This window comes from Sceloporus undulatus, chromosome 5 (genome assembly GCF_019175285.1).
Source record: "Sceloporus undulatus isolate JIND9_A2432 ecotype Alabama chromosome 5, SceUnd_v1.1, whole genome shotgun sequence".
In the NCBI taxonomy this organism is placed as follows: Eukaryota; Metazoa; Chordata; class Lepidosauria; order Squamata; family Phrynosomatidae; genus Sceloporus; species Sceloporus undulatus.
This window is the reverse complement of record NC_056526.1, coordinates 42330762-42357431: the sequence shown is the minus strand read 5'-3', so window position 1 is coordinate 42357431 and position 26670 is coordinate 42330762. Positions and strand designations below refer to the sequence as shown.

General features: G+C 38.4%; 1 protein-coding gene across 8 annotated transcripts in view; it reads left to right on the top strand.

The window, feature by feature from the left end:
* The window catches only part of ANO4 (anoctamin 4), a 171121-nt gene that overhangs the window by 41661 nt on the left and 102790 nt on the right, over positions 1–26670 (top strand). For 5 of the 8 annotated variants that reach the window (XM_042469372.1, XM_042469369.1, XM_042469368.1 and 2 more), the window contains 3 exons: positions 8302–8508; positions 16417–16527; positions 23539–23675. In XM_042469372.1, the coding sequence (XP_042325306.1) occupies positions 8439–8508; positions 16417–16527; positions 23539–23675 (318 nt within the window). In that variant the 5' untranslated portion in view covers positions 8302–8438. Of the gene's footprint in view, positions 1–6997; positions 7130–8301; positions 8509–16416; positions 16528–23538; positions 23676–26670 lie in introns of those variants that run through there. The other 3 variants (XM_042469367.1, XM_042469371.1, XM_042469370.1) reach the window with 3 other exon arrangements.

The window sequence follows — 26670 nt, the reverse complement described above, 5'->3', positions numbered from 1 at the left end:
TTATTTATTATATTATTCTTAACCTTCTGATATGCATTTGGCCAGATTCTGTTGCAAACATAGTGCTGGGCTAAAATGGAAACAAGTGAGCTTTCCCAGTGCTTGGTGGAGTCTGAGCCATAAAACTACTTTTTTGATTCAATATTTGTTCATAGCTTGCTATAACATATTTTCCAGTTTGTTTCCTTCTCAAATCATTCCAATCAACAACTCCTCAGCTACCATACAGAAAACTAATTTCTTAAGTAATCTCAAAGAAAAGAATAATTTTCCTCCCCATCCAAAACTGCTGCCTGGCCAATGTATCCTGATGATATCTTCACCCAATCTTCTGCTTAATGACATGTGGATCAGACTGTAAATAACATACATATGCAGATGTAGTCTAATCAGATGTAGTCTAATCAGAAGCTTCTTTGCAGCACCCATACCCAGCCAGTCTCAGATAATTCCCAAACTGCCATTTCCCTGCATGCACTTTGTCACAGTGCAGCCACCTGTTTGGCTCTGTGTGATCATCTATGAAAGATATTAACCCCCTTTTTTTTTTTGCTGTGTGCACACTATGCTAGTAACATAGCAGCTTTGCTCCAGCTTGGACAGGAGTTTCGGAAGAAATTGTAAGTTTCTGAGCTATCACCTTATTCTATGAACTCCTAGTTTGATTTTAAGGGTTATTAATCTTTACGATTTTTTAAAAGTGGCAGCTGTCAGCATGCTAACCATCCAAACAAGAGAGACCACTGTCCAGATGCAGACCTAATGCATGAGCATCTTGTTGCTGTATCTTTTTTTTTCTTTGAATGGTAGCCTCATAGGCTAAGTCAAAGACACTTTTGCAGTACAGAACTTTTATACTCATAAAATGTCCTTTGAGAAGGAATGAATCTTAGGTTACATTCATGTATAGTACTTATTGAAAGTTCAAATAAAATAAAATAAACAATTGGTTAATTTTTAAAGTTTATTTTTTAAGTCAGTGGCCTCTTTTAAGCTCATTGCTTTTCTCCTCTGACAGCTATGTAGTACTGTTTGCTACTTTTTACTACAGGGTTGGGAAGCCAGTTTAGGTTTGAGGCAAATTCCAATTTGCGAATGTTCTTGAAGACTGAATTCCAGAATTGAGAGGGACCAAAGGCATTGGATAGGACCAGAATTAGGCAAATGAGTGGGGCCTGGTGGTTTGGGAGGTGGGCCTTGCTATGTTGCATGTTTTTGTCTTTGGGGCAGAGCACCCACAAATCCCTTTTAAATAAAATTGATGAGAGCAGAGAGAATAAATGCCCACCACAATTACGGGTCACCTCCTAAACACTTGCTATACAGCCAAATGACCCCAAATGACATGTCAAATTCTTTAGGGGTGTCTGTTGCTGCCATCTGCTTACTACAGTCCCAGGTGACTGAGACAAGAAGGATGTAAAGCCTCTTGTGAGAGTTCTGAGTTCCCATGAGTACTCTGATTTTGTGGGAGTCTGGAGCTTTTCCAATGCTTGAAGCAGGTTTTATATAGGTCTGCCTCGGACCTGAGCTTTGTATGGAACACAGAAGGTGGCTTTGTATTGCTGTTTGCAAAATCTGACCTCTCCTCTAGCTGGGGAATTCAAAATGTTTTTTACATCACTTGGTGACCCTGGGTGGGATTAAACCAAAGCCAAATTATCCATTACCATTTTGCTCCAGTGCAGCAGCTTTCAGACATACAATCTAGATTCCATGCAAAACTCTTCATAGGCCCTGTGCAGACCAGATTTAAAGGCCAGATTGGGGGTGGAGTCGAAGCATAGTGTCTACATAACACATGCCCCATTCTGTCCCCAGGGTGGCGTGATGCTGTGCAGCACACCACATGGCATCACAGTGCTCCTCTGGTGCTGCGTCCGCACAACACAATGCTGGAGTGCCGTAAAGCTGTGGCACTGTGGCTATTGCACACTGCAAAGGCCAGATTAGGGCCACAGCATGCGGTTGCTGCAGCCCTGATCTGGCTGTAAAAGGGGCGACTGGAGGCCGCCCTTTTGAGGCTGCCTACACAGCCCCATAGTCTGCAAACCAGGGTTACTGTTCCATGCAAACCCTGCCCAGTCTACAAATCAGAGCTTCTGTTCAAAGCAAAATGATCTAAATGAAACAGCACCGAAAAAGTCCACAACTTGGTTCCGATACGTGGATGACACTTTCATCATGTAGAGCCATGGAAAAAAGATCTGGCTGTGTTCCTGAACCTTCTGAACAATATCCACCCCAACATCCAATTCACTATGGAAAAAGAAAAGAAAGGAACACTGCCATTCTTGGATGTCCTAGTCATCCGCAAACCAAACCAATGTTTGGGTCACACAGTATACAGAAAACCCACACATACAGACCGATACCTGCACAAGAACTCCAACCATCACCTAGGACAAAAAAGAAGCATAATCAAAACACTGATTAGACTGAGCAAAACACATCTGCGAACCCCACTTCTTGGAAGATGAACTGAAGCACTTGGACTGGGCTCTACAGCTGGTTATTCCAGCTCAGACATCAGAAGGGCTGCCAGGCCCAGCAAGAAAAACCCGGAAGCGAAGTGAAGACAGCACGCCACCCAAAGGGAAGTATTTTTTACCATACCACAACGGCGTCACAGACAGAATAGGCAAAGTGGTGAGGAAGCACAACCTGCAAATGGTTTACAAACCGATGAAGAAAATCCAGCAAATGCTTCGTTCAGCCAAGGACCAGAGAGACCCTCTCACAGCCGCAGGAGTTTCCCGCATACCATGCAGCTGCGGACAAGTCTACATAGGGACCACCAAACGCAGTGTGCAAACAAGAATCAAGGAACACAAGAGACACTGAAGACTGGGCCATCCAGAAAAATCAGCAGTAGCAGAACATGCCACAAACCATCCTGGGCATAAAATACTGTTTGAAAACACTGAAATTCTGGACCATGCCAACCACTACCATGTCAGGATGCACAGGGAAGCCATTGAGATCCACAGACATCTGGATAATTTCAACCAGAAAGAAGAAACCCTTAAAATGAATAAAATTTGGCTACCAGTCCTGAGGAATAGCAAAACAAGGACTCAGCAAATACAAATGGGAAACCACTCAGAGTCAGGGGCTTTCTCAGCAGATAATGATCACCAATTAGCAGACACTAATCCTCTTTTGCATTAGCCTCCCAGCCTGAGGCCAGCCATCAGCACAGAACAATACACATGCAAATCGTTCCTGCATTCCCAGGCTCACACACTATATATACACCCACTTTTCCCAGGCAAGCATTCTCTGAAGATGCCAGCCACAGATGCTGGCAAAACGTCAGGAAGAAAATCTTCTAGAACATGGCCACATAGCCTGAAAAACCCACAAAAAAACTATGTGCTACAGATTGACATGCTGGGAAATGACATCTGCAGCACTCTCTTGGTTGCAGGCACATTGAAAAAAGGCAACTTGTAAGGATCCTCCTGCTGCAAGTACTTCTCTCAATATGCCCCATGATTGGGAAATTGTTGCAGACATGATTTCTATTCAGAAAGGCCACATTCAGCCATTAACACCATAAATATGAATTCTAAAAGTTATGAAATTGTAAGTCTATCTTACCATTTTGTAACTACTGAAGAGAATGGAGCTCGTGTTTTCTCTCATCTCTGATCAATGATTGGAAATAAAGGCAGAAAAAGTTCCCATGGGCAAGAGAAATTTCCATGGGCTGGATTAGAGTCACTTTCCCTAGTTTATTTGGTCCATAGGGTACATAATCAGCATGTTTTTTAAAATATTCTTTTAGTAATGCTGTCTGGAAAGCAGTGACATACTTCCATTGTAGAAAAAGATAGGGGACATTGTTAAGGCTGCAGTCCTATCCTGACTTCTCTCAGAGTAAGTCCTATTGAACTCAGTGCATCTTACTTCTGAGTAGATGTATAGGGTGTACATCAAATTTTAGACATGTGTAATTAAATGTTTGTGGATATTTAAATAACGTTGTTTGTTGCTAATTTGTGCTTCCACCATGCACAAAACATTCCAGTTGCTGTAGTGTGATTATGAATTAGGCCAAGATGAAACTATAAATCTATACAGTATTTGTTTTAAACTGCTAATTAAATTGTGGTCATGGTTCTGTATGATTTATTGCAATGATGTTTAATTTTCTGGTTTAATGTTAAATCTCTTCAGTGTTTGTTATGCTCGTCAAGAACAATGAAAGAACATGTGGAATCATCCCTTGGAATGATTTGCAATTAAATGCTTTCTTTCCTCTCAGATGACACAATGAAAAGGTTAGTAGGGCTAATTTGTTAGAGAATAATTCAACAAAACCCCGAACTGCTTCCCTGGAAAGAGGTATTTGACCAAATATTGACAGTATTGGTATCACCTAATAATATGGACCAGCTAGTTATCATCTACACAGTGATACAGTTTAATGTCTTCTCCTCCAGGACTGACAGAAAGATGATGGGTAAAGTGGCAGCTCTGAACATTTCAGTGTCAATCTGTTTAAGGTTGTCAGCATAGGCTGAGAGGGCAGAACACATTATAGCAACTGGATGTTTTACTCATAACCATGAAAATGTACATATCTTGAGGGTGAGATGAGTTGCATTTCTATCACGTCCAACACACTTGAATAAAAAAATTCAAGAAAGGCCCTGCCTTAAATTTATTTTTCTTTAGCTGCTGCAGATTTAATCCCTTTTTACAGAGTAAAAAAATGTATATTTAGCATGCTAGAAACAGGGGCTATACATGATACACTATATAAAATGCTCTTCTTCAGTGTTCCAGCCAACCCTACTTCCTACATACTCATTTCCTCCCTCCCTCCCTCTATTGCCAATGATTTTTCATTCTGTTCCCAAATCAACCGGTGCTGTATAACTACTGAGCACACTCATTTCTTATTTGGTTGTTTATTTTCCCTTCCTTCAAGTTTTTTTAAACCATAAATTTTTTATACTCCTGCAAATCTCAGGTTGTTCCCAGACCCTCTGTAACCTCCCACTTATGCATGGATGGTTCCATTTTGTAAAGTACCGACACTTGGAACACTGAGGTTATTATGAACATATTTGGTGTTTTTCTTAAGATTATTGGTAAATGAGAATGTCCTAACTCAAGTTTTTATGAATATTGTTTTTAAAACAGTTGTACCTAAAGCCCAGGACTTAATGCAATCAATCCATAGAAAATATAGTTGGTAAAGATAATCATGAATAAGTGTGATGGCAGTTATATTGTTTTCTTTCCCTGGTTAAACATGTATTCCTTCCTGAAGCTTTATACAGAATTAATCAGGATAGTACTAAGGGAACTAGATGAACATTAAGTTCTGAATTATATCTATACTGTGACAGTAGGTTAAGGAGATCTAAAATATTTAATATATAGTGAATAATGCAACTATCTTAGGATCATGATGTTTGCATGCCTGGGAGAATGTACTTGCTATTGCATTACTAGCACTCTGGTTCTAAATCTACTTCTGACAAAGCCTCGTTCAAGATAATGGTCCTTATTTTGGACCAAACACAGGATTTCATCGCATCACTTTTGAAAATATCCACCACTGCTGAAAGTGTATTCATTGCATTGCTTTTAAGAGACAGGATCCTGTCAAGCAATATGACTGATATCAAACTGGCTGTTATTTGTGGACATGAGAGCTCCAATATGAAATGCTTGTTAGCTGACAAGGGCTTACTCTAGTATAAATAAAGCAACCTAAGCAGACAAAACCATGTGCATGTATAGCAGTTTCTTTCCTTGAGGTGACTAGGAAAACCTACTCAGTCATGAGTTCTATGCACTGTTTAAAATGCTCCATGCAACTTGGGTGCATTTGTACCTGTGGCACTCAAGAACAAGGATACAATATGTAATTGATGTAAGGATGACAGGGTTAATGTACACAGAGACCTGAAAAATGATTGAGAGGCATCTGTAACCTTTGTAAAACACTTCCAACAGTTTTGTATTGAGATGCCTGAGGGCAGGGAAAGTACTCCTTGCCAGAATTCTGAACAAGCTCATTTTTTTCAGTAGGCTATAAATGTACCAGGGAAGGAACAATATTTGTTTGGTTATATCATAATTCAGTGAAGCTATATAAAAATAATTTATTTGAAGGGGGAAATGCAAAATCCAAATTAATGTAGTACTTTCATTCTGTGAACTCAAAACTCACAAACACATGCAGAATTTCATGTTCTCCAGATCTGTTCATTGGACAAGTTGTTTATAAAAAGCTGGTGGTAGTAGTGAGAAAACACCAGGGGGGAAATGCTGGACCAATCCATGTTAACATCATGGTCTATCTAATATAGTTTTGGGATATTAAGCTTCTTAAGATAAAACGGTTATTTCTAGACTAATATCTTGACAAAGTCAGTGGTTCTCAAATTTTGGTCCTCCTTTGTACTTCAGCTCCTATAATATCTGACCATTGGCCAGATTAGCTGGGTCATCTGGAATCTGAAGTCCAAAGCATCTCGTCCTGATATAAACAATAAACAGTGGTTTCCTCCTCACTTTTGAAAACACAAAATCCAGGTGTTGTTTTGCCTTCATCCTTGGGCAATACACATTCTATTTGATTCAAGCAATAAAAGAAGGAAAAGGTTCCTGTATACAACTGAGAACAAAAGTTAGAATTATACTAGCCATTTTATTCCTCATTACCATGTATGGATGTGAGAGCTGGACAGTTAAGAAAGAAGATAGGAAGGATTTCAGCATCTTCAACCAAAGTTTGGCACATAAAAGGGGGGAAAGTGCAGCTGCTATATTTCTTCTTTCATACAGGTAATAAGTTATATCAGGTGAAAGTACCTCAGCTCTGCCTTCATTCTTTTAATGAGAGGTGTTTTAATATTGTACTAGTTTAGTTCTATTTTAATGTGCACTTTTCTGTGTTTTTAGTTGTAGTGTTTTAATATCTAAGTTTCTTTGTGTCCCAATTTTGGAGGAAAAGAGGAAAATCATCATCATCATCATCATCATCATCATCATCATCACCAAATCCTACAAAAGCTATTTTTGAGAGATAGCAACTCCCAGGCTGAGCTGCCTGGATAATTCTGGGAAATATAATTATACAAAAGGAGCTTTTCCAGGCTAGGAGGTATATTCATGAAAGGTAGCAAAACACTGTGGACTTAACTATCTTAAAATGAAGGAATGGGCATAAGTTAGTTGTGGAAAATATGGAATAATGATAATCCATTTTTAAAAATAAACAAATTATATACTTTACTACATTCTATGTCTGAAACAATATTGGTAATAATGTAAAAACATAATTTTAAAATTAGTCCCATTTCTTAAGGCAGACATATTTTCTTTCTTATTAACATGACAAAACTGTAAATACTGAAATGCTGGTAAAGTGTTGTTGTTGTTTTTTGCTTTTTACTTGTAAGCCATTTGGAGTTGATTGGTGTTGACTGAAACTCCAGCAAAAACATGAATTCAAATGCACCCTGCATCTTGTTTCTACCCAGCAACTATTTCGCAATGGCATGTTCCCTTTAATATTTGAGGCAACATTTAGCCATCTTGATTTGTAGCCACTGACTGTCCCAATCCCCATTTAAAATTAGTCAAACTGGCAACAAATATGTAAACTACATACCTATCTTCAGTAAACTACATCTTATGGCAATGAGTTACAAAGTTTAACTATGGCCTTTGTGAAGAAGGACTTCACTTTTATCTGTCTTGAATTGTTCATTTTTCTACAGAGCTGAATTATGATTTGAACTTGCATTATTAACATTTAGATTGTTGTTACTGAGTGCCTTCAAGTCATTTCTGACTTATGGCAACCCTATCAAGGTTCTTGGAAAGATTTGTTCAGAGGGGGGTTGGCATGGCCTTTCTCTGTGGCCCTGTGACTTACCCAAGCTCAGTGGATTTCATATTTGAACCTTGGACTCCAGAGCTCTAGTACAACACTAAAACCACTATTCCACACTGGTTCTCAATATTCATATACAACACTCTTTTTACAAAATTTGCCCTCTACTTTTGCCTTCCTTAGTATTGTCCAGGATTTCTCAGTTAGAGGTTGTACTTAAACTACTACAATTTATAATGCTCTACCTTTAATCAGTTTTAGACTGGGAAGTTTATGGATTTATTTAGTCATGATTTATTCATTCATGACTATCCAGATTAGTATAGAGTTTAAACATTTGTTGACCTTTTATCAGCCCTTTCTAAAGCTCTGCCAATGTTTATAATGTATTTATTCAGAACTGTACTCATACAGTGTTACTTTTTCTTTTCTGGTAGGTGAAAGCTCATCTATTCATGGGGCTGAAAAGTGCGAGCAGATCTACCAAAAGAGAAGCACATCAAGCTATTTGTTACCACAGTTTCCACCTGTGGTCAGGCATTCTTCACTTCCACAAGTCAGAAGGTCAATAAAAATGGAAGCCTCTTCTTCTGGATCTATTATATTACCAGCTCCAGTTGGGAAACCAATTACTCATCAACCAGGTAACATATTTCACTCCATAATTTTCTGATTGCTTTACACAGCTGATACATGCTATGAAATACTCATAGCATTTAATCAAACTTGCATGAAAATCAATCTATAAATCAACGCCAATAGATTGATGTTCACATTAGCCTTTGTCAGTATGCTTGCTTACAACCTCAGTGGTTGACAACCATCTACAGCAAGAGCAAAGAGAATTTGGTGATTTCAGAAAAACTAGAAATATTTCACAGCTTCTGAATTTTCTGTCCAGAAAATCACCATTAAGTGTTCTTTTACTGTATGTTGCTTGCTGTTCCTAAACACTCATGCTGTAGAGCTCATTGCGACAGCAGTTCTTCCCTCTTTTGTTTTCAGTACATATAGTTTCACAGGAAAAGCTCATGTTTATCAAAATGACTAACAAAATCAGTTCCCTTTGTGGCCTCAAAAGACAGTTCAAAACGAAGATCTTTCCATTATTCCTGCCTATGTTGTGCCTGACAAATACAGTCGGCCCTCCACATTTGCTGCTTTGACTTTTGCAGATTTGATTATTCACTAATTTTATTAATATGTACTCTCTAGAACTGCCTAGGTCCTCCAGTGCAACTCTGTGGTCAACCTCTGCAAGACATTGTGCTGAAGAACCTAAAGATTCCTACAGAAAATATTTCTGTAGGCGTTTGTAGGTCCTCCAGCACAATTTATGGTCAACTTCCAGCAGATGTTGACCACTGGAGGACCTAGAGGTTCCTAGAGACGGTCTTTCAGGTAAAAAAGAAAATGGCTTTTTCATTTGCAGTTTTTCCACTTTGATGGGAGGGCCTACTCCCCTAACCCCAGCAAATGAGGAGAGCCCACTTTATCACAGTTTATGAATATGCAGGAGTTGTACAGAAACATCACCATCACCCCAGTGGTGCTTATGGAAAGTTAGCATCTGCAAAGCAAAATCACTATTTTCAGCAAACCAGCTATTCATTAGGGCAGGCATAGGAATCATGTGACCTTCCAGATATTGGACTGTGAGTCTCAGAAGCCCTTGCTAACATAACCAATGATGAGGTATACTGGAAGTTGTAGTCGCAGAATATCTAAAGGGCCACATGATCCCACTTATGCATTATGTAAAATATATAGATAATATATAGAGTTTGTGTGTTGGCTAGGACTAGGAGCCAGAAGACCAGGGCTCGAATCTCTGCTTAGCCATAGAAATCCTCTAGATAACCTTGAGTAATTCACATTGTTTCAGCCTCAGAGGGAGGCATTGGCAAACCTCCTCTTAATAAATCTTGCCAAGAAAACCCTATGAGAGTTGCCATAAATCAGAGTTGAACTGAAGACATATAGCAACAACAGCTGCATCTCTGATTCATCCTCCTTGCTTGTTACAAGTGGCTGCATTACTTTGATCAGCTACTTCTCATCACTGATTTTACACAATAGGATTTACACAATGCAGGTGTGACAGATTTTATGGTCAGAGCTTTCCTTGGGTGAATTTGTTCAAAAAAATATGACAACCCAATTGTTGTCATTACACTATATGTTGGTACATATAATACTATGAACAATGTTAGCTCTTTTCACCAGAAATAGTTCCTGAGTATGTATGCCTCAGTTTAGAGATGATATTTCAATATGGGTCCAATTTATTTAGTAGCTGCTTTGTAGATTATCTATAGTCCTTCCTTTCATGTAATTCCTTCAAAACATCTGCTTCCTTGATACTTTTATGTAGATTCAACTGAGAAGTTTGGCCTAAATTTAACCTAATTTGACCTAAATATGTGAATTTATCCTCTTTGCGAATGACTTTGCGTTATCCTTTTTTGGGAAATATTGTACACATCTAGAAACAATGATGAGGTGTTGTTGTTTTTTGTTGTTGGTTTGTTTCAAATAGTTTATTTTCATTAGGCCATAAAGCACAGAATAGAAATGGAAATAATAATTGTAATTATTTGTTCCATAGTCAAAAAACAGGTTTCAAAATAGTAGGGAAACCTCATTGGGAGGAAAAATAGAACAGCATAATTTTTCCAGTTTTCTCCTTGTATGAAATCCAAAAATATCTCATTTTGGCATGGATAGTCCTGACTAATCCTCTGTAGTCCCACTTCTTTCAGCTGCTTTTAAAATGTCTGTTACTCGCTCCTTCACCCACTTTCCACCATACATCCTCATCTTACTTCAGTTACTTCAGGTTGAGCTCAAAGTGTAACAGTAGTTTGCACTCAGTTAACTCAGGAGCTGGGAGAGACGGGTAAGGGGCAGAATCTTCTCTTTCCCAATAGGCTCAATTGAAACAAACTGCTGCAGACAATCCTAGTTTGCATATTCTTCTCCATTAATAATTTTTGGTATAATAATAAAGTTTTTATTTTTATCCCGCTCCTTCCCACGATCAGGGCGGCTTACAACATAGGTTAAAAACAATAGTGCCATAAATAATATAAACAATACAAATACAGTAAGGCAGTGCATACAATCAATAAAAGCAATCCATAAAAATAACAGGTTAAAAGCCCCTTAGCCCAACCTCTTGGCCACGGAAGAGGAGGGAGGCCCACAGGATTTTAGTCGGGGAATGCCTGTTGGAACAGGAAGGTTTTCAAGTCCTTCCTGAATTGGGCCAGGGTGGTAGTCGAGCGGAGTTCAATGGGCAGCGTGTTCCAAAGGGCTGGGGCAGCCGTGGAAAATGTCCTCCGTGTAGTGGAGGATAATCTAGCCCCAGGCACCTTCAGTAATTGCTGCCCAGACGTTCTGAGGGTGCGAGGCGGAATGTACGGGGAGAGGCAGTCCTTTAGGTATCCTGGGCCCAAGCCATTTAGGGCTTTATAGGTAATCACCAACACCTTATATTGAGCCCGGAAGCGAATGGGCAGCCAATGGAGATCTTTCAGAACCGGTGTTATGTGGCTGGTCCTGGAAACGCCAGTGACCAGCCGGGCTGCCATGTTCTGCACCATTTGCAGCTTCCGAGTTTGGTATAAGGGTTGCCCCATGTAGAGTACATTGCAGAAGTCCAGTCTCGAAGTTACCAGAGCATGTACAACAGTTTCTAGGTCCCTCTGGGCCAGGTATGGGCGCAGCTGGCGAATAAGCCGAAGCTGATGACAGGTGCTCTTGACCGTCGCATTCACCTGAGCAGTCAGGTGAAGCGACGAGTCAAGAAGCACCCCCAGACTGCGCACGGAGTCCTTCACAGGGAGTGTGACCCCGTTCAGGACAGGTGGAACCACCGCCATTCCTGGACCAGGGGAACCTATCACTAGTACCTCCGTTTTCTCTGGATTCAGCTTGAGTCGGTTTTCCCTCATCCAGCCCATTACTGACTCTAGGCAGGCCACGAGAGGAGAGACGCCATCCCCAGTCACTGCATCAGTCGGAGACATAGAGAAAATGATTTGGGTGTCATCAGCGTACTGATAACCCCGCGCCCCATGTCTCCGGATGATCTCTCCCAGCGGTTTCATGTAAATGTTAAATAGCATGGGAGACAGAATGGCTCCTTGAGGGACCCCAGTTTTCATGATCATGCTCTGGTATTGCTTGCTTACATGTGTCCTGTTTTGTTATCTTTGAAATGTTGGAGGGAATAGAACCTGTTCCCAACAGTGCCCAGTCATATGTTTCTGGGAAGCTTACAAGTTGGGCATACAAGTAGTAGTTCTCTTCCAGTTGTTGTCCCTAGCACCTGGAAATAATAGGGATAGGTTGAATGTAGCCACCATGGCTAATAACTATTGACAGGCCTTAGAGTGAGGTAGGAAGAGAGTGAGCATTTTTAAAGAAAGAAAGAAAGAGAAGACACCATAATGCAAAATAACATTTAGTGAATTACAGAGGATGCAAACTCTTAACAGAAAATTGTTGATGAGGTTTCTTGCTAGTTGACTTGAACAGTACAGCTCCTCTATTTTCTAAGCCTTCTTGCCTTCTCTGCTGCCCTTCTCTAGCTCCTAATAATCATCAGCCCACACTCAGGAGCTGCTAATTGCATTTTTTTAATTGCATAAAAATCAGCATCCTTTGTATTCAGTCATACAATAATGAAATCAGGACAGATCCAATGCAAGTTTGAGTTAGCACCAAACTGTATGTTGCCAAAGGTGACAAATTGTCCTCTATCTTCATTTTCTCATTTTAGCCTTAGTCCTGTAGTATAACATGGTGCAGATTAATGTGTTGAGTCCTATGAAGCTTGAACAAGCTGTAACACATTAGATGGAGGTGTGTATTTGGATGTGTGTGTATGTGTGCACATGCATGCCAGTGTCGAGGAGTCATTCTCCATATATAGCATACCAGCATGGCAGAGGTTGTAGATCTGCTCAGTCCATGCTGTCTTAATCTTTTACTTGCATTTACTATTTTTAATTACTAATAAGTTACTAATAAAGGAATCATCTGGCTACAGGCTCTAGTGGTATAGTGGTTCTCAAACTGTGGAGCCGGACCCCTAGGGGGCCGAGAGTTGTTCAAAGGGGATGTAAGACTTGGAGGCCATGATCTTGCCTCCTCCTTCTCTTCCCAAACTTTTTAATAGCTAAAATTTACGCATGCATTCAGTTAAATATTGAACTTACTTAAATACAGCTGTTCTGAACGGAACAATGTTAGTTCCTTACAAAATGTTAAAGTATGAATATACATGAATTTGTGAATGAAAATACATACAATAAATATATTTTTACTCATATACTACATCGAGTGAAGGGGGCACGATGTCTACATGTAGATATAAAAGTGGTTCCTAAGTAGTTTTAATACCACTGGTGCAGTCCATTCTCTGTCCCCATGACTCTCATTCTGCAACATCTGTGGACAGACAGGCTTTATGTCCAGATGTTACTGGAAGCAGATGTGACTACATTTCTTGTTGTTTCTCTCTCCCTCTTCATATTACTACTTAGGCTCTTATGTGTTCAAAACAGGCTATTAGGAAATATTTTTGTTCTCTGTGTCATAGCTAAAGCACAAAGTCCATTCACCATGGGAATGAAAATGGCACTCTCTTCACCAGTGGTCTCTGTATTGGTTATAACATACAAAATCCCATTGCAGTGAATCTTTTCCATCTTACTGTGAGTGTCCACACCGCCTTCATACGCTGGTTGAAATATGAAGCACTTCTTATGGAGTATTGCAAAAGAGATGGAAATGTTAAAATAACTGTGTATGTTATGGCTGGTTCAAGGATCAGTTATCACAAAACTGTTATCCCAGAAATATATTTGCAATGCATATTTTCTAGTTCATTCACTAGCTTTTCAGGCAAGCCTATATAAGATATATATATATATATATATATATATACACACACACACACACACACATACACATATGGTTAACAATTTAGTAATAATATACAGTATTGGTTATCACCACAATTAGTTAGAAAATTGGTTCTCTGGCCTCTGTTATCTTGGGTAAAGTGTGTAAAGAAGTACAACTTTCATCAGTCTTTGCATCTAGATCACCTGTTCAGTGCATCTTGTAGTGCTGCAACATTTCATCAATGCATTCAGTTGGCATGCTGAAGCTTGTACAATATTAGATGGGTGAAATGACATGCTTTGGCTTCCTGCTTTCATCCTTGTATACATTAAAAACTGTTGGTATTTGGTTTTTTTTTACTTTTTTAGGTTATGAAACTTGCTATAGATTAAATGGAAACTTGTGCTTATTGTCTCCTTTATGTATTGTTTAGGGTTCAGGGTTGCCATGATAAAAAGAAAACATTAGCCTAGCTCAAGTGGTGTAATCTAACACCAAAAGAATTGAGACTTCCCTCCCACTCCTGCCCTCCATAGTACCAAAAACCTGTTCGCAGGCACACTGTAAAATGCAGTATTTCTAGATGGGAAATTGCAATTAATTGTGGTCGGCACACAACAGCAATAAGAGACTTTTCACACTAGACAAATCCCACTCTGAAACAGGATTTTAAAAGTAGAAAAACCCCCACAAATGTGGGAAGTTTTTCAGGTTTGTGCCAAACAGCAATAACGCGAAAATAAAGTGACACGAAAGTAAAAAGGTGCCTTTTTGTCCACTTTTTGTTTCCTTTATTTTTGCGTTATTGCTATTTGGAAGAAACGTCATCTGAAAAACATCCCGGATTTGCCATTTTTTTCTGCTTTTAAATCCCATTTCTCAGTGGGATTCGTCTAGTGGGATAAGGTCCTAAGACCTATTGTTCCCTTGGTACTTTTTTCTGAGGCTGTGCCAAAATTGACCCCCACATCCACAAGATGCTTACTGGGTACCCCCAAACACACACACATTCCATCTCCACCTCCAGTTCCAGTTTCATTATTCCTTCTGCTCATATTGTTTCTGGTCTTGTTTTCTTCTACTTTCTTCATCACATCTTCCTTCTTTTTTCCTTCTCTTCCTTCTTTCTCTCCTCTCTCCTCTCCCCCAGTACACTTTCTTTCTCTTTTTGTTCATTCTTTCTGTCTCATACTCCTCTCCTTGTATTGTTTGTGCTCATTCTTTTTGCTTATACTACTCTTACCATTAGCAGCCCTTTTACACCTCAGCATTATAGCACTGTGATTTCACTTTATTTACCATGGCTGCATCCTGTGGAATCCTGTCAATTGAAGTTTGATAGGACACTAAAGCTCTCCTTGAACTGCCCCACCCTGAGCTACAAATCCCAGGATTCCATGGGATGTCATGGCAGTTAAAGGGAAATCATAGCACTTATAATCGTGTAGTGTGAAAGTATCCAACATATCAAGCTCCTTTTTTCACTCTGTCTTTTACTCTGTTAACTGTTATAACAGATGAAGTCTGACTTTGATTTCCTTAGAGTTCCTCTAGGCCCAAAGGTTGCCTAGAAACTCTTTGCAAAAATTTAGATGCTGGATAAGACTGTGATTTCTTCCATAGTACATCTGATATTTTTTAAATTTAAAAGAAAGACAGAGAATGAAAAGGGGGCATTCTGGACTTGGGCAAGGAGAAAAGGCACCAGTAAAGGAGGAGAAGAGAAAGAGTATGTGCCATCATGTGCATGTCTGTACATGCACTTGCCTGTTTTTTTGAAAGCACAATGATATTTCTGTGTCCATCAAGCTATAAGATCCAAACACACACATGCTGGTCCATTTCTCATAATTTCCCTAATTATTTTAGGTGTGACAATACCAAAGCTTTGATCAAATAGAAAATAAATGTATTTTCTATTGTATGTTATTTTTCAGTGGTTAGCATTCACAGGCGACTCCTAGAAAACATTTAACACAGAATGCTTAATAGAGTTGTAACAGTAAAAGGCAGGTGCTACTGTCCTGACAGTATCTTCAGCCGTCTTGCTGATTTCAAGACAAAACTGGATTAAATTCAATCACCTGGCCTTTTAATTTAAGGTGGAATGATAAAATCCAAATCATCCAGAATTTGTAGATTGCATATCCCTTGTGTCCTAGCCAATCAAAAGGGATGATAGGTGATACAGTCCAACAACATGTGCACATTCTCCAACCTCATATTAAGGGTTGCGTTGCTGTTAAGGACCAAACTCAGTCTAATTTTGTGAAGGCAATTCATCGACAAGTTTTCTTCTTTTGTTGTGCAAATAGTAGCTATGGAGAAGTGGATTTGTAACTAGACTCATGGGGCATAGTGACAGGAAAAAAATTAACTTTTTCCCCCATGCAAAAACTGCCCTCTCTGAAACTACTATTTGCTTTTCAGTGGAAGGAAATACCTAAATGAATTGTTGGGGGGGCGGGACTCAAAAGCAGGCTGGTAAAGGATTGTACTTTAAAGAATATGTTCTTTCATGAATATATCTTCATAGAAATAATAATTCTAGACAGCCACTGTTTCCTTCCCACCCATCTTTGCTGGAGTCGCTATTAAACAATTGCAAACTCCACCAATCTCTTCAATTTCTTTAGAAGGAAGAGAGCATTATCAAGGTCATCAACTGGAAACACAAATACCAATAAGGCCTGATGCTCAGAAGAGAGATGTGGACTTTTCAGAAATTCTTAATGCAATACAAGAAAGTAAGTTACTCTGTGGATCTCAAGTTTTCAATATTGTAGCAATACCAGTAGAGGTGAATCAACAGCTGATAAAACTGATGAGCAAGGAAATACAATTACAAGAGTGCTATAGATAAATGGTTTACTGAACAAGATAATTTTGAATTCAGACATAACTGTGTTAGTATGGAATATTAGTGTGTAAAGGTATCTTGTAGCACATTTTAGACTAAGCGGCAAAGCAGACAGGCCCACAACCACCCCATAAGTGGCTGGGGACTGCGGTGACCTCACAGACCACTCTGAAAGTGGGCCACCGCCATGGTCCCAAACAAGCCACTGTCAAAGAGCAAACTTTCACTCCTTTTTCCAGTGGCTTCAAACTTCCTTAGGCAGCCTTGGAACAGCTTCTGGCCATATCTGGGGGTGTGCGTTTTCTGCACACCATGCCCCCAAAGTAGCCATCTATTTTGGGCCTAATTGAACAAAAGACATAGCACAGTCTTTTATAGACACTGGGAAGCAGACAAAATCAACAAAAACCCATGCTACAACTTGTTTTGCTCAAATAGTCTCTAAGGCATTACAAGATCCCTGTGTATACTGATAATGATTTTAATTCCAGTCAGTGAAGCTACAGATGTAAATGTAAAAAACTGTATGTATCAGAAAATGTTGGCTACCATTTTTTGTTAGGGAAATTTTTTGTTAGGGAAATTAATAACTTGAACAATCTATTTTTCTGAATTTCTGTAGATTTGGTAGAGAAATTATGTTGTTTTCTTTTTTGAATAGAAACATGGAGTGTAAAAATTACTTTATAGATAGTATAAATATATTGTAAGTATTGTGCTGGAGTACATCAACTTTTCACATTTTATTTTACTTTAGGTTCTTTGTACATTTCTTATGGCTATCTTGACACTGGGTTTTTAATTAAAATGTTAATTTTGCTGAACGATGTTCATGAAGTCAGTTTTAAGTCGTTTGCTAGAAAAAGAGAAGGATCTTGGAAATGAGAGATTCTCTTGATTTAAAAAAATCCTTTGTTTACACAATGAACTGCAAAGTTAAAAATTTACAAATTTTCATTAAAAATAATAACATGGCACTAATTTGAAGCAAAAGAATGTTTTGGTGGTTAGCATAAGATTTCTGCTCAGGTCAATAATTGTGCAAAAACCTGTATGTCTCTAATGCAGTCAGTCCTTTCTCCTGCATGCTAGGGTAAGTTGGTTGGTTTTAACATAAAAAGTCAAAGGTATTGTTCCCCTTTGACAAGGTTGTCAAGTTGTGTCTGTCTGTAGGGGGCAGTGCTCATCTCCATTACTAAGCCGAAGAGCCAGCATTGTCAAAGATGACTCTGTAATCACATGGCCAGCATGACTGCACAGAAAACTGTTACCTTCCCCTCGAAGGGGTACCTATTTATCTATTTGCACTTTTTCATGCTTTTGAACTGCTAGGTGGGCAGAAGCTCGGACTAGTGATGGGAGCTCACTCCATCATGCAGCACTTGGGCCTCAAACTGCCCACCTGCCGATCTTGCACTCGTCAGAGTCAGCATCTTAACCTCTGAGCCACAATGGACAAATCTCCTGTTTTCTCTTACTTTTTAACGTTCAAATGTTGCAAATTAATCAAATTTGGTAAAAACTAAAGTGATATGAAATTCACATGCATCCCAATCATATGTAGGCAGATTTTTGTGCAGTCCACCATGTCAACTGACAATCAAACATTTCTATGAAAGGAACACACCCCCTTTCCTAAATACTACAGAGCTGCATGGGCTGTTGCATAATTCAAGTAGAATTGAAAACATCATATTTCACTGTTCAGTTTATTAGTAAGCAAATTTCAACTGTCTCTCTTGCCCTCAATCTTACCTTAGAGAGCTAACTTCAGTTTACAATTCCATGTAAGGTTCTTCTTCACTACAACATGGGGTGTACTCTTGACTTGCACTTAAAATCTTTGCATTTCCTTCCCTACTGAATGAATTACTTCTAATATAGTATTAATAATCTTTAAAGTATTTTTCATGCTCTTTACAGTGAACAGCATTTAGAGATTTTAATATATGGATTCAGTGCAATGGAATGGGTGAACTAGTTACCACCAACAGCACAAAGAAATCTTTTGAACAAAAGCAAGCCATTTATCATCCATGATATTTTCTTTCTTAAACATGTTTCATGTGGTGATATCCAAAGTGTCATTGGTTGCTATATAGGCAACTGAAAGAGAAGACGAAAATTGGAATACATTTAAATGGTATAGAAGAAGGAATGACAGATTTAGAAAAAAATAGAAAAAAAAAGAGAGATATTGCTGTACTTAAATTATACAGAATACTTTTACAGTCAGCCCTCTGTATCTACAGATTCCTTATCCACAGATTCAAGCATCCTTGGCTTTTAAATATTTTTAAAAAATATAAATTCCAAAAAGCAAACCTTGATTTTTGTCATTTTATCTAAGGGACACATTTTTACTTGTATTTAATAAGACTTGAGCATCCACGGATTTTGGTATCCACAGAGGATCCTGGAATCAAATCCCAGTGGATGCTAAAGGCCCACTGTATGATGGGATACAGAAGATGAAATTGTAAAACATTTGATGATAAAGTGAACCCAGAATTTTGAATGTACTATTGAATTAAACAACTGGGTAAACGTATGGAAGACAACAATGATATATACTTCTTGCCAAAATATACAAGACAATCTCTATAAAATGCATTTCATGTGGTATCCTATGCTGAATAAATTATCAAAATGTACAAAAAACAGGAAATAAATGTTGGAAACATGAGAAAGAAATAAGAACTTTTTATTATTGTTGGTGGACATGTGTAAAAGAGAAAATTTTTTGGAAATTATAATTCATCTAATGATTGAGAAAATCTTAAAATTTAAAATTCAAATGATACCTGAAATTTATTTGCTAGAGATGATAGATGAGGAAATTAACAATAATAGTGCAAAAATATTTTTTTAATATGATGGTGACAGCTAGGATGGTATATGCTCAAATTTGGAAAAAATAACAGCGTACCAACAGTTCAGGACTGGTTAACGAAATTACTAATTGATACTGCAGAAATGGACAAATTAACTTGCTTCCTAAAAGGGAAAAGTGTAGAAAGATTTTAAAATGATTGGGAATGTGTTATGATTTACCTAAATAATATATGGGAGGAGCTTACAACTATTGGATTAATAGACTAAAGATGTTTAAGACATTTAATCTATATATTTCTAATATGTAAATGTTTTTAGAAAATTTATGATAGTATGAGTTTATGAATATAAGGGACAGTATAACTGTATAAACGAATCCCAAAGACTGCTAGGATGGAAGCCAATGTATGTGGAAGCAGGTTATGAATGGAAGAAAATGTATGTGTACAATGATTACTTTCAGTTATTTTAAATGTTTATGTTTATATGTTTATTTTTGTTAAGGAAAAAAGAAAAAGAAAAGCTAACCACTTTCTAGTGATACACTCTTCAAAGAAAAAAAACATAACCAGGTTTTCTAAAAACATGTTTGGTGTTATAACAGCAGCGACGTACTGTTTTTATCCATGTAGAAAATATTTACTAGTGCAAATTATGGATTTTGTGCTACAACCACTTTTATATTGCAGACTAATGTTGTTATTAGGTGTTCTCAATAGATGTGTGGGGACAGACGTTTTGCCAATTTCTTTATAGCAGAGCAAGACCGTCAGATGAACTACTAGGACTAAATGTTTACCTGACATTAATGTTTGCCCCTGTACCTTATACTGCAAGTGCACACATGTGAAAGTTGGCTTTATCATAAGATGAAAATAGCAGCCAGCCAGTGAAGGTGCTGTAGGAAGGAAGGCATGTAACAGTAATTCATATAAATGGCTCTGGTCAACAAGTTGGCTGTTTTCTGGGAAAGATGACATTTCTGGGCACTTTCCAAAGGTAGTTCCATGTATAGCGTGTTGTTATAGTCCAAAGAGGATGCAATGACATGTGCCACTAAGGTCAGATCCAATGTTTTTTAGGAATGGGTGAAATTATGAACTCCTAAAATATGGACATCCAGATGCTTGGCTGAATCTAAAATTCTATCCAAATGGCAAACCCGAATTCTCAAGAGTATGGTAATTCCATTCAGCACATGTCAAATCTCTGTTATGTTGTCTGCCTTTTGATTGACCAAGCATACCTGTATCTTGGATGGGTTAAACTTCATTTTGTTTGCTTTCAACCGCTCCATTACTGGAATGAGACATTAATTTAAAGCCAGAAATGCTGGATTTAAAGAGAAAGGAGGCATTGATAATGTCGCCGTCATATGCAGACTACAAGTAGAAACTGGTCTGTCACGGGACATCTGTAATTGGCAACTGTAAAATTGTCTTGGTTGCTGAGATGCAGCTAATCATTCTAACAGTATATCTGGTTCTTTAGTACATTAAATTGTTTGGTGTAAACAAGCCCTTGGCAGAGCCAGACATTAGCAGATATGTCCTTTCCTCTGTGTTTGTGAAATGAGTGAATAAAAAACAATGAAAGAGAAAGTACAAAGTTGTTACTTTGATGTGGATTTAAACTCTACATAAAACTCTGGACATGGGAAGGCTGAGGTCTGGAAAGTGGTTGTAAGGTACAGAAGCCAAGCAACAAGAAGCCCAGAGACAAGAGTAATCAATAAAAGGTATAAAGCAGGTAATGGGTTGAGAAAATAGAGCTTTTATGAAAGGAAAGATATAGGAAGCATGAGGAAGAAAGCAGAGGAAACAAGAGGAGTTTGTTGGAGGTGAAAAGGAATTGTGAGGAAATGTCAGATTGGCTGGGGTCAGGTTTGCAAACTGTTGTGCAGGTAGGTGAGACAAGAGAGGAAATCTAGGAAAGATGACCAAAACCAATAGCTAAAGGAAGTGAAGCAAACAAGCAGCAAACTGAAAATCAAAAGCCGAGTGAACAGTTCCTGGTGAGCAAAGGACAAATCAAAGAAAGGTAAAAGTGGACCAAAACTGCATTGTATGTAAGAACAAGGATGCAGGGACAGGGGATGCACCAATAAGAAAACTTCTGAAGGCTTGGGACTGTGAACTACATGGCCAAAGTGAGTTGTCAAACTAAAATGCAGACCCTCCTAGGGAATTACAGTTTTCAGGCTTGCCTGTCACAATAAAATTGTGACCTGACAAGCCTGAAAAGGTGGCAATCAAGAATCACAGGATGGGTGGCTTAATTTTACATAATATAAACTAACCAGAAAATTATTTGAGTGTAGACTTTTAATTTTAAATAAAAATACATAATAAAAATACCTAAAATACTATTATATACATGTCCAGATGTTATAGAATTATGTCACACTAAACAGTTTAGGGATTTTCAGCTAATTTTAAACAGGAATGATCACAGTGGCCCGAAGCAGATGGGAAGCAAGGAGAGGCCTCTGGCCATGATCAGCATGGTACCACAGCAACTGTATGGCTTGCTTTCAAAGGTCCCAAATGGGCTTCAGCCAGGAGCAGATTAAATCCACTCCTTTTCCCAGCAGTTTCAGGTCACTTTTGATGGCCTTGAAGTGGCATCCAGCTACTTTGGGGGCATTCCTCATCTGAACACCATGACCCCTGAAGCAGCCGGAAACTGCTTATTTTGGCCCATCTGTTTAGGGTGTCTGTCATTTAACTCACCTATTATGAATAGAAACATCTGGTCACTGGTGGCGCAGTGGTTAATTGCCTGTACTGCAGTGACTCACTCAAACCATAAGGTTGCGAGATCAATACCAGCCAAGGGGCTCAAGCTCGACTCAGGCTTGCATCCTTCCAAAGTCACTAAAATGAGCACCCAGATTATTGGGGGCAATTGGCTTACACTTTGTAAACTGCTTAGAGAGTGCTTACATGCACTGATAAGTGGTATAGAAATGTACAGTGTGCCCGCGCCATACCCAGGTACACTATACAGTACATGGCTTCTGCTTATGCGGAAGCCATGCGACAATGTAAACAATGGCGCACGTGCTTATGGTGCACGCATTGCTGTGCCGCCGCGTGCACACACCCCATTGTATCCTATGGGGCACAAGCATACACCGATTTCCCTTATGCAGGGAGGTCCAGAATGGATCCCCCATGTAAGGGGAGGGCCCACTGTACTTGCTATTGCTATCTTGTTTATACACTATGTTCCTAATACTGTGTTGCAATTTACCCGCTGACATATTTTTCTTAATTAATTGCTTATAAAGAAGATGGTTTGCCTCCTTGGTACCGTTGGCTAACCTTTTTACTATTCCTATACTATACAATACATGGAATGCTTGGTAATAATGCTTACTACACTATATTGATCTTCAAATACTAACTATTGTTTCCTTCTGGGTTTTCTTTTTTTTAATGATTTTTTAAAAAAAATATTGAGATGCTATTGTTGTAGCTCTTAAACAATGTCAATAGGAAAGATCTGTTTAAATGTAAATGGTTATTACCCAAAAAAGAGAATCTGGAGGTGGCGCTTTGGTTCTCAGTACAATTATTGTTTAAAGTAGGCTTCTGTCTCATAGAGCATAAGAAGTGTGCGGAGCCGAATCTCTCTAAACTATTCTGAATGATATAAGGATTGTTATAAAGATGAATACCTCAGAGACAAATTCCTGCTAGAGGTTAAGAAGCTACTCTTCGATACCAAGGACTGGAAACATAATCAATTAAAGCGAAGTAGAATGAGCAAATCAATCACTACTCCCTTGAAACTGTAATGTTTATACAGGTATACACACACATCCCCAGTCTATATATACATAATGCCATCATTGTACAGACAAGTATGCCATTTTAAAATCATTGGTATTGATTTTGAAGGTTATTCAAAAGCCACAAATGTGGAGGGCCAAATGTACCATCACAGAAAGCACAGAATTGACAAAATAATCAAATGGTATCATTTTCTTTTTATGCCCAGTGCCAATATTTTTTTGTGAAAAATGTCAAATTTTAACTTCTTTTTTTGCTTATTTTAGTAGCCAAGGATGTCAATATTTTCTTTGACGAATTAGAAGGCATAAGCAGCCCTTCCAAAGATGATGATTCTTTGCTTCACCATGGTAACTTGACCAGTATGTCAGATGATACTAGCAGACTGGAGGCAGTGGGAGAGGTAAGAACCATATATGTACAGTATACATTTTTTTGTGGGACACCAATAATGATGTTTTAAATTGTGTCTGAGTTTTGCAAGAGTGAGTTCTTCACATCTTTAAAATGGATTGTTAGTCACAGTTGCAAAATTCAAAACGCCCCCACTATTCTTTCATTAATCTACAGATAGTGGGAAAGAAATTCTAAATGTCATGGCTTATGATTGCTGATCTAAAATAAAACAGATACAGTTAGCCCTCCACATTTGCCACTTTGACTTTTGCGGATTTGGTTATTTGCCAATTTGATTAATATGTTCTCTCTAGGAACCTCTGCATCCTCCAGCATACATCTGCTGGAAACTGACCATGGAGTTGTGCTGGAGGACTTGGAGATTACTAGAGAAAACACTTTTCTAGGCATTTGTTGGTCCTCCAGCATGATTCTGTGGTCAACATCTGCCAGATGTTGGCCATAGAGTTATGCTGGAGGACCTAGAGTTTCCTAGATAGGTGTCCTCTCAGGTAAAACTATAGTGATTTTTTATTTGCTGTTTCACTGGAGCCTTGTGCATTGGACCCCAGTGAATGTGGAGGGCCCACAATACACTGATCAAACTCTTATGCCTAACATACACAGTGCATGGAGTGGCAAATGAGGTTTGTTATTTGAATGGGCAGGTGCTGATCAATAAACTGTGATCATGGAAATAAAGGGCTGGCTCCAATGGTGCTATTCCACTGGTACAAGTCTTTTTGTCAGTACACTCTGAAGTTACTTTAGAGATGCTATCCAAGGTGCTGAATTGTAATATCAAAGTATGACATTTTTCCAGGAGAGAAAAAAACTGAGTTCTTCTACCTTGAACTGTATGTAGCAGTAAAATGAGAGGATTCAGATTCTTATTTTTCTTTATAGTCATTTGCTTTTTAGGAAATTGCTGCAGATGAAAAGGAACAGCTCCTTGTCAAATGAGGAGGAATGGCATGTATTGTTTGTTTTAAAAAAAATTGAAATGTGATTGGCAGAGGCTTTTTTTTTTTTTTTGGTCATCCTAGTCAGACTTAAGGATTGGAAGTAACTAATACTTGTTAGAGCTAGTTGCTTTCATTATTTTCCCCCAATAACAAAGATATACCAACATGACATTACATTTGTAACTTAATAAGATATAACGTCATTCCTTTTATGCTGCAACTACAATACTTTTAGTTTTTTTACAATTATCGTAATATGGCCCGACTAAACGATGTAGGAAAAGTAGTCCAAGTGATGACTTATACTGGCTGCTGGAAGAATGAGACCTGACTGTGCCTTATGCTGGGTCTTGGAACAGCAAGAGGGGTAGAGATGGGAGAAGACTGTTTTGTATCATAGTCCAGAATTTGGGATGATTTTACAAAAATAAGGATAACTATTTAGAACAACAATTTTTCTTGAGAAATCATAGAGAAGTAATTTAAAAATATTTTTAAGGATAATTGTTGGCAACTACATCTGAAGGACAGCAAAGTCCATGATGTTTCACATGGTGTTTGGCTCTTACAATTAGGAATGACTGCTCCAGCTGTTTATTAAACTGTTTGGTTTTAGAACTATTTGTTTAAAGCGGACTGCTTTTGGTTACTTATTTAAAGTTTTTAATGTGTTTTTATCAGTTGTGCCATCACCTTGGCAGCCCTGGTGGGTTGAGAAATGATAAATGAATGCCTTGAATAAATAAATAAAAATGCAATCTGTTGGCAACCTACTCCTTGAAATAATAACTTAATGTTAGTTTTGAAACACAACCTTCCAAGCTCTGATCAAACCCACTGGGTTAATTAGCTAATTTTTACAGCTTCTGTACATTCCTACTTGTTTCCTACAACATTTTACAGCATTTCTTCCTCCCCTCCAAAGTCAAAGACTTTGATGGAATTCCCCCATTGAATTGCTACTTCCAGCCATTACTCCTACACACATACACACACACACCAGGAATGGTAACTTTCCTCATGGTGGCTGTCTTCACTATCATTTTCTCTAAGATAATATTTCTACTTGGAATTATGGGTGGGAGGTTTGGTTTGGGAAAGTGCATTCACACACAGTAATAGCTTTCATTCATCATAACATAATTAGAACTACACAGCTGTTCAGAACACCTTTTTGTTCCCTGCACATGGCTAGGCAAGTAAACAGGGACATCAGCTCTACATCTTCTGTGGTGAAAATACTGATCATTATAAAGGTAACAAACAAAAGATAATACCTTAAGGAAGAGGAAAGGGCCTGAAGTGTATTGTTGAGAATCGTGCAGGAATAAGGATCATACAGATCTCTAAAATATTGTTGGGCTGCAACTCCCATAATCCATACTTGGGTTACATATGCTTAAAAAGGTGCATTATCTCTCTTGGAAGCCTCCAGGAGTATCAATTCATTTTAAAAATACATTGCAGTGCCCCTGCCTGCATTATCTTAAAGAAAACCTAATTTTCAAAACCAGAAATAGACTTCCGTCCACTTTTGGAGCTCCCTTGCCCCCATTATTTGGCATTTTAGGTAGTTTTTGTGCTCCTATTGCAGAAAATTAGGCCATAAACTCACTAAAGTTGCTTATACCTACCATAATCTCTCACCATCAATTGCTGACTAGAGCTGATGGGAGTTGAAATCCAACAACAAATTTCCTATCTCTGATGCAAAGGAATGTGGTTTGTTGGAGCTGGACAAAGCACATGCCTTCCCAGGTAATTGTGCCTGTATCAAACTAAAACACCAGTTGTCAAAAGATTGGTCTGTCCCGTTTTTCTTTTGAGTGTTCTCAGCTGGCTGAAGGTGCTAGTGAAGATGTCATAGTGCTGGTAGTTCTGGGTGTTGGGGGATTTCTTTTTCTATGGAAAAGTAATTGGTTTCATCACCAAAAAAGGCTTTTGGAATTATCTGGGAAGGCACCTGCTTTGTCCAGCTCTAACAAACATTATTATTATTATTATTATTATTATTATTATTATTATTATTATTATTAT